The sequence below is a fragment of the Coregonus lavaretus genome, assembly GCF_964263955.1.
Source record: "Coregonus lavaretus genome assembly, chromosome: 1".
Lineage (NCBI taxonomy): Eukaryota > Metazoa > Chordata > Actinopteri > Salmoniformes > Salmonidae > Coregonus > Coregonus lavaretus.
The window spans coordinates 68512747-68522390 of record NC_139988.1 but is presented as its reverse complement, the minus strand read 5'-3'; the positions used below and the strand labels follow the sequence as shown (position 1 = coordinate 68522390).

General features: G+C 40.1%; 1 protein-coding gene across 2 annotated transcripts in view; it reads right to left on the bottom strand.

The window, feature by feature from the left end:
* Nucleotides 1-7869: 7869 nt before the first annotated feature.
* The window catches only part of LOC311136000 (signal transducer and activator of transcription 5B-like), a 37600-nt gene continuing 35825 nt past the window's right edge, over nt 7870-9644 (bottom strand). Inside the window, exon 19 of one of the 2 annotated variants that reach the window (XM_084170053.1) lies at nt 7870-8166. In XM_084170053.1, the coding sequence (XP_084026179.1) occupies nt 8043-8166 (124 nt within the window). In that variant the 3' untranslated portion in view covers nt 7870-8042. Of the gene's footprint in view, nt 8170-9644 lie in introns of both variants that reach the window. The other variant, XM_084170052.1, reaches the window with a different exon arrangement.

The window sequence follows — 9644 nt, the reverse complement described above, 5'->3', positions numbered from 1 at the left end:
TGATAAAAATTACAGAGCTCTATATGCTTTGTAAGTAGGAAAACCTGCAAAATCGGCAGTGTATCAAATACTTGTTCTCCCCACTGTACATACACCTGTTCTGAAAGGCCCCAGAGCCTGAAACACCACTAAGCGGCACCATGAAGACCAAGGAGCTCTCCAAACAGGTCAGGGACAAAGTTGTGGAGAAGTACAGATCAGGGTTGGGTTAAACATTTTTTATCCAAAACTTTAAAACATCCCACGGAGCACCATTAAATCCATTATTAAAAAATGGAAAGAATATGGCACCACAACAAACCAGCCACCAAACAAACCACCCACCAAAACTCACAGACCAGGCAAGGATGGCATTAATCAGAGGCAACAAAGAGACCAAAGATAACCCTGAAGGAGATGCAAAGCTCCACAGCGGAGATTGGAGTATCTGTCCATAGGACTACTTTAAGCCATACACTCCACAGAGCTGGCCTTTACGGAAGAGTGGCCAGAAAAAAGCCATTGCTTAAAGAAAAAAATAAGCAAACACGCTTGGTGTTCGCCAAAAGCCATGTGGGATACTCTCCAAACATATGGAAGAAGGTACTCTGGTCAGATTAGACTAAAATTGAGCTTTTTGGCCATCAAGGAAAACACTATGTCTGGCGCAAACCCAACACCTCTCATCACCCCGAGAACACCATGAAGCATGGTGGTGGCAGCATCATGCTGTGGGGATGTTTTTCATCGGCAGGGACTGGGAAACTGGTCAGAATTGAAGGAATGATGGATGGCGTTAAATACAGCGAAATTCTTGAGGGAAAGCTGTTTCAGTCTTCCAGAGATTTGAGACTGGGACGGAGGTTCACCTTCCAGCAGGACAATGACCCTAAGCATACTGCTAAAGCAACACTCGAGTGGTTTAAGGGGAAACATTTAAATGTCTTGGAATGGCCTAGTCAAAGCCCAGACCTCAATCCAATTGAGAATCTGTGGTATGACTTAAAGATTGCTGTACACCAGCGGAACCCATCCAACTTGAAGGAGCTGGAGCAGTTTTGCCTTGAAGAATGGGCAAAAATCCCAGTGGCTAGATGTGTCAAGCTTATAGAGACAAACCCCAAGAGACTTGCAGCTGTAATTGCTGCAAAAGGTGGCTCTACAAAGTATTGACTTTAGGGGGGTGAATAGTTATGCACGCTCAAGTTCTGTTTTTTTGTCTTATTTCTTGTTTGCTTCACAAAAAAATATATTTTGCATCTTCAAAGTGGTAGGCATGTTGTGTAAATCAAATGATAGAAACCCCCAAAAAATCCATTTTAATTCCAGGTTGTAAGGCAAAAAAATAGGAAAAATGCCAAGGGTGGTGAATACTTTCGCAAGCCACTGTACATAATTGTCATGGCTACAGCACTGGATTTAGGGGAGAGGCGCCAGGGGAGGATGATATACTAGCCATGATAATCTCCTCAGTCTTCGTGGTGAGTTCAAACTCATCTGTTCAGAAAGATCACATGTATGGTTTATTGACATTGGTGTCCTGACAACGTCATTGTCAATTTTCAAATAAGAAGAGTAACACACACAAAATAAATAAATAAAACATTGAGAGGAAATTATAGTAGGAAAGCAGAAATGGAATGCTATCTACCATCTGTGTGAAAGTAAACTGCAAAAAAAGTGGAGCAGACAACCTGCATCGCCAAAGATTTCCTCACAGACACAAACTCATGAAACAAAGGTGTTATTGTAGTTACATAGACATAAGGGCTATGTGTTTATATAGGTATAAAGTGTTTCAGAATATCTTAGTACTGTTGTTTCAGATACAAGAAAACAATGAATTATAGCACAGTGACACACTACAACCTCTGGACTGTGCCATGTTCCCTGCATTAGACTATACCAAAAGTATATACTAAAGGCCCACTATCCATGAAAACCAGTACACAAATACATTCGACATAAATACATACACAATGTTGTTTACAGAACACTGCACCGCAGGCCTGCTCAGTTCAGAATCATAGTTTCACTTGCACTTATGAAAAGGGTTGTGCGAGTTTATCTGGTCGCTTCACATCGTGACTAAGCAGTGTTATTTACGATAATCAGCGGGTTCTGATGCCTTATTGCCGATTTACGATGAGGTTGAATGGCGACTAGTGTAGGCGGACTAGAGCTCCGACGTTTTTATAAAAAACGACATTTATCAGCACCCAAAGAATAGCCCGCAATTACACACAACATTGTTCTGTGTAATTAAGGGCTATTCTTTGGGTGCTGAAATCAGTAGTTTTTGATAACTTCATTTCATGTGACGGAGATCCAGTCCGCCCACACTAGTCGCCGCTCAACTCCATCGTTGAGTTTAGTAACTTTTTTGTTGATGTTATATTCACACACACACACACAAATTGTCACTCAAACTTGATTTTTTAAAATTATTTATAAAACTTTTATTTCCGGCTCCTTTCCCCCCCTCCCCAACTTCAATGTAGGGCCCTGAATTTCCTGGTCTTATTACACGGGAAAAACTTGTTGCCCTATACTGTGTATATATATATATAAGCAAACACAAGAAGGTAAAACACAGGACAGATTACATCTATTTCACAAAGCAGGATCAATGTTAGTCAACTAAACTTTGTTTAAGGTATATCTTGTTTGTTGAGTATTCAAAATTAGGTACTGGAGTTTCTTCCATTTTATACTGTAAACAGTTTATTCCATGCACCTGGAAATACTCAATGGGTCGGTTTCCCAGAAACAGATTAAGCATAGTCTTAGAATTAAAAGTAATGTTTCTCCATTGAAAGTACTTAGTCTAGGAGTAGGCTTAATATCGTCTCTAGGTGCACAAACAACAATTTTTTCAATAGTTATGTTATAACTGTAATGATTCTCAAGAACCCATAGTGAAATTTACCTTAACCAGAAAATTGTTATTCCTTTGTTAATCAAGTTAGCTTTCTGACTTCTGGGTTCTACCTTGTGTAATACAACCCAAATATTCAAGACTAAAACACACACTGTTAAGAAAGAGGTGAATTACAAATAAAAGGACAATTTGTACAGTACTCTCCCATATAAGTCTCGACTTGAACAAGAAAAACAAAAAAGGCTGAGAAAAGACTTAAGCAAAGCAACAAAACAAATGGTGTCGTGCGTGGAAAAGCTCATATCCACTGCCCATTTTACATTTGTTAGTAAACTTTTCTAATTCACATATAAATTTGCATGCCAGATATTGGTAGTAAAATAGCATTATGGTGAGAAAATAACAAGAAAATAGCTAGCTTTGAATATATGCAGTAAATCTAGACAGGTAGGCACTATTTCTTCTCTGCCTAACGTGTGGTCACCTCAAAATCGCTGGGATGAACCCTATACCAAAGTATCTTTTCCTGAGACTAGCCACATAGTAGTGAATTGTGATCGATGGGGAGGGTAATAAGGGGTTCAATCTGGGCTATGTTCAGTAGGCAAATGTGGAACATCGCAGACAAAAATGTAATCAATAGAGCTGACATGATTCCTTATGATAAACTGGGTGGTTTGAGCCCTGAATGCTGATTGCTGACAGCCGTGGTATATTAGACCGTATACCACGGGTAAGGAAAAACATTTATTTTTAGTGCTCTAATTACATTGGTAACCAGTTTATAAAAGCAATAAGGTACCTCGGGGGTTTGTGGTATATGGCCAATAATACCACGGCTAAGGGCTGTATCCAGGCACTCCGTGTTGCGTCGAACACAAGAACAGCACTTAGCTGTGGTATATTGGCCATATACCACATCCCCTCGGGTCTTATTCCTTAATTCTAACATGTCAGAGAGGCTTGGGTGTTCTTCATCACATATTTTTTATCTGAACGCTCCACAATGTTGCCCTGCTGAATGCGGCGCTGTAAAGGCGAGGAAGAGCATACTAAAAGGGATGTGGTTATACAATCTCTTGCCTGGACGTTGGTGTTGCCACTTGACAATCGTGGTCAGTGTCTTAAGGCACAGAAAGAGAATGAGAAACGCTACGATACTGCACAAGTGCTTCTGAATACGCAAATAAATAAGGTAGTAGCTGTATGTGGTACTTGAGGAGATAATGGGTGGGTGGTTAAGTGTCACAAACAGGGGTTGCGTTCCTGCAAATATAGGTAACAAAGAACGATTGTATACACAGTTTAAAAATGTCAAGACATGATCACACAGACCATTCAAAATGGATATTCTCAGTGAACGGGTAACACTATTAACGTCTTAAACAGCAAGGTATGATCCGGGCAAATGGTTAATTCCTAAACCTTTTTTTGTTTTGTTTTTAATTCATACTAAATTAGCCAAGCAAAAATAATGCAGGTCATTGGTTATCGCTGGGTTTTATAATGTAGTCTAATTAATTTATGAGTAGCATTTCAATAGTTAATAGTTGTTACTATTTACCAGTTAATTTAAGCAACATGTACTGATACACTAAGTGAAACTAGTTCAGTGTAATAAGAAGCAAGAGGAGTTTGAATTAAGGCTAGTAAACTTGACATTCAAAGGCAGAAGATAGTGTACATGCATTATGCATGTTGTGAGGCAGAATGTACATTGCACATGGCATTTCAAACCAACGGCCCCATTTTGAGGATGCAAAGGGCCAAAATACTGTATTATCATACTTCAAATACTCAGTGATGGAATTTACTTGAAAAATTTTAATTCAGAGGAATCCATTCTGAATGGCAATTTTGTTACGTTGATTTTGAATTTAACAGTGAAGAGATGCAAGTTTCAAATCACTTAATTTGTTACATTCCAAACCTTTAGAAACAAATGCAGCACTGAGCATTTAAAGAAATGTGGTGTGCTTTGACTATAGCGCCTCTCTTTTTGACAATGCCAAAATACCAACCTGAAGAGTGAAGAGCTATAAGGCAAATTGATGCTGGTTTGAGAGACAAGGTAGCTTTCCCTGAAAAAGAGCCTCCCTATCAGCCAATAAAGTTGCATACACAGGATCTGTAGTACAAAGAGTGACTATGACAATCAAGTGCACTGTCTGGATGAGCGCTTCAGACAACAGGGTTACCCAGATGATTGGCTGTATGACGCATGGGACTGTTATAAAAATATGACCCAGCCTCACTCCCAACCATCCCTTCCACCGATACCACGTAGCACCTTCCTAGACAATGTGCCGGACGGTAATTACAGATGTGGCCGATGTACCCAGTGTAACTTTACGAACAAATGCAAATCGTTCAAATCACCCCATCACAGGCAAGGCCATTAAGATTAAGGGTATCATCACGTGTTCTACAAAAAATATGGTTTACCTGATCAAGTGCATTTGTGGTCTATGCTATGTAGGAAAAACTGAACGAGCTCTGAAAACAGAACACAGGAGTAATATCAGGACTCTTGATCAGAGAAACTGTGGCTGCACATTTCATGGAGGCTCGTCACAACAGCTCTCTTAGATACATTGGTACTGAATTGTATTGGAGTCACCGTTTGTCCACCATGTCTGATAAAGGTCTGAACAAAGAGTTTGATATCAGACCATGTCTTACATAACGTAACATATTTATGTAAGACATGGTCTGATATCAAACTCTTTGTTCAGACCTTTATCAGACATGGTGGACAAACGGTGACTCCAATACAATTCAGTACCATATATTACCATTGGTCTTGCCATCCAGGTCTCAAATTGGTAATTTTGTACATATGTACAGTACCAGTCAAAAGTGTGGACACACTTACTCATTCAAGGGTTTTTATTTATTTTTACTATTTTCTACATTGTACAATAATAGTGAAGACATCAAAACTATGAAATAACATATATGGAATCATGTAGTAAGCAAAAAAAGTGTTAAACAAATCAAAATATATTTGAGATTTTTCAAAGTAGCCACCCTTTGCCTTGATGACAGCTTTGCACACTCTTGGCATTCTCTCAACCAGCTTCATGAGGTAGTCACCTAGAATGCATTTCAATTAACAGCTGTGCCTTGTTAAAAGTTAATTTGTGGAATTTCCTTCCATTTTTACATTTTACATTTTAGTCATTTAGCAGACGCTCTTATCCAGAGCGACTTACATGAGCAATTAGGGTTAAGTGCCTTGCTTAAGGGCACATCGACAGATTTTTCACCTAGTTGGCTCAGGGATTAGAACCAGCGACCTTTCGGTTACTGGCACAACGCTCTTACCCACTAAGCTACCTTCCCAAAGAGAAACGACAGTCCATCAATACTTTAAGACATTAAGGTCAGTCAATACGGAACATTTCAAGAACTTTGAACGTTTCTTAAAGTGCAGTCGCAAAAACCATCAAGCGCTATGATGAAACTGGCTCATGAGGACCGCCACAGGAAAGGAAGACCCAGAGTAACCTCTGCTGCAGAGGATAAGTTCATTAGAGTTACCAGCCTCAGAAATTCCAGCCCGAATAAATGCTTCACAGAGTTCAAGTAAAAGTCACATCTCAACATCAACTGTTCAGAGACTGCATGAATCAGGCCTTCATGGTCGAATTGCTGCAAAGAAACCACTACTAAAGGACACCAATAAGAAGAAGAGACTTGCTTGGGCCAAGAAACACAAGCAATGGACATTAGACCAATGGAAAATCTGTCCTTTGGTCTGATGAGTCCAAATTTGAGATATTTTGTTCCAAACGCCATGTCTTTGTGAGACGTGGAGTAGGTGAACGGATGATCTCCGCATGTGTGATTCCCACCGTGAAGCATGGAGGTGGTGGTGGTGTTTTGCTGGCGACACTGTCAGTGAATTATTTACCATTCAAGGCACACTTAACCAGCATGGGACAATCATTTGTTTTTCAACAAGCCAACGACCCAACACACCTCCAGGCTGTGTAAGGGCTATTTGACCAAGAAGGAGAGTGATGGAGTGCTGCATCAGATGACCTGGCCTCCACAATCACCCAACCTCAACCCAATTGTGATTGTTTGGGATGAGTTGGACCGCAGCGTGAAGGAAAAGCAGCCAACAAGTGCTCAGCATATGTGGGAACTCCTTCAAGACTGTTGGAAAAGCATTCCAGGTAAAGCTGGATGAGAGAATACCAAAAGTGTGCCAAACTGTCATCAAGGCAAAGGGTGGCTACGTAGAAGAATCTCAATCTAAAATATATATTTGGATTTGTTTAACACTTTTTTGGTTACTACATGATTCTATATGTGTTATTTCATAGTTTTGATGTCTTCACTATTATTCTACAATGTAGAAAATAGTAAAAATAAAGAAAGAACCTTGAATGAGTAAGTGTGTCCACACTTTTGACTGGTACTGTATATATTATATTTTCTGTGACTGCTACATGTGCCCATCTCATTTATATCTAATTATTAGGAGGTACACAATTGGTTTTGAAATAGGTCACTGTAATTATATCTATGGCCACCGCGCCTCCTGTGCGTAATGGACATATGCCAACGTGATCTTTTTTACTGTTGCCTAGGTTTTAACTCAGCCCGATTTGTATGTATATAATCCTTTATGACCATATGTACCTCTGATTAACTAGGAGCAAAAGTTAATTGAATTGTTTCCACACCCACCATGTGTCATGGTCATGTGAGGTGAAATGTGTACATTTTGGGATGTGAGCACTCCGTCTATTTGACCTGACGAAGACCCGGTTTGGATCTAAATGTTGTCAATAAAGCGGTGAACTGGGATCATAAACAGTGTGCGGGCCTTCCTGTTCTTTAAACATTCTCAGAGTATGGCCATAAGCAGCATAGCTAAACATTTTTGTAAAAAGATAGCTGTATATCGTAACACACCTTCCTACATTTTTCTCAGTACTTACTTCCAAACAAACCTTTCCTACTATGCTTTTTCTTCAACAGGTTTTTTTTTTTTTATATAATCAATTGCCACGTCAAGAAGATCAGAGAAGAATCCAATAGCTCATATATTACTTACATTTCACATTTGGGAATTGACAAAAATAGACAATAAACCAATGGAATCAAAACCATTGGATGTTTTCTGGGTGCTTGCTCTTGTTGGGGTGCAGGGGTCAAAGGTGAAAGTTCAGGACTGTTGGCCGTCCCACTGGTTGGCCATGGGCCGCCGCAGGAGCTCCTCCACGTGTCGGGCCACATCCATGGTGTCTTCCAGGTCAAACTCTCCATCTGCGTCCATCATGGGGTCACTTCTGCTGGGGTGGGAAGGGAGACACACAGACCGCTATCAGTAAGGCATAATGTCTGATAGAATATCTGTACCAAAAGCCGGACATGTAGAGAAAAGGAATCATTAGTGATGGGGGAAAGAATCTATAGTAGCGCAGGGGCATTGAGCTCCGAAGCCTGCTGGTTCTGTTCTACCTGATAATTAATTGCACCCACAGGGTGTCCCACATCTAAATCAGTCCCTGAATAGAGAGAACCAATGTAAAAATGCAGTGGAACTGGCTTCGAAGTCCAGAGTTGTATGAGGGTAGTATGGTACCGCAATATATATATTTTTCCTATTTTATTTCGATACTGTGACTCCAAGTACCGATTTGCCACAGGCAGTATTTCTCATCATATAGCTTGTTCTCCTCTTCTTTTTAAAAATGGTGAGCCAACAGGTTATCTCCATGACTGATCAAAACTTGTTTTTTCATGGCTCTCTCTTGTCCCTCTGCAGCAGACATAGTGAGCAATGTTTGGAACATCGACTCAAAAAAATTGCAGTATCGAATCACAATACATATAGAATCGAGTTACAGTTGAAGTCGGAAGTTTACATACACCTTAGCCAAATACATTTAAACTCAGTTTTTCACAATTCCTGACATTTAATCCTAGTAAGAATTCCCTGTCTTAGGTCAGTTAGGATCACCACTTTATTTTAAGAATGTGAAATGTCAATAATTTTTATTGATTTATTTCACCTTTATTTAACCAGGTAAGCCAGTTGAGAACAAATTGAGTAGAGAGAATGATTTATTTCATCACATTCCCAGTGGGTCAGAAGTTTACATACACTCAATTAGTGTTTGGTAGCATTGCCTTTAAATTGTTTAACTTGGGTCAAACGTTTCGGATAGCCTTCCACAAGCTTCCCACAATAAGTTGGGTGAATTTTGGCCCATTCCTCCTGACAGAGCTGGTGTAACTGAGTCAGGTTTGTAGGGCTCCTTGCTCACACAATCTTTTTCAGTTCTGCCCACACATTTTCTATAGGATTGAGGTCAGGGCTTTGTGATGGCCACTCCAATACCTTGACTTTGTTGTCCTTAAGCCATTTTGCCACAACTTTGGAAGTATGTTTGGGGTCATTGTCCATCTGGAAGACCCATTTGCGACCAAGCTTTAACTTCCTGACTGATGTCTTGAGATGTTGCTTCAATATATCCACATAATTTTCCTTCCTCATGATGCCATCTATTTTGTGAAGTGCACCAGTCCCTCCTGCAGCAAAGTACCACCACAGCATGATGCTGTCACCCCCGTGCTTCACGGTTGGGATGGTGTTCTTCGGCTTGCAAGGAACCCCCTTTTTCCTCCAAACATAACGATGGTCATTATGGCCAAACAGTTCTATTTTTGTTTTATCAGACCAGAGGACATTTCTCCAAAAAGTACGATATTTGTCCCCATGTGCAGTTGCAAACTGTGGTCTGGCTTTTTTATGGCGGTTTTG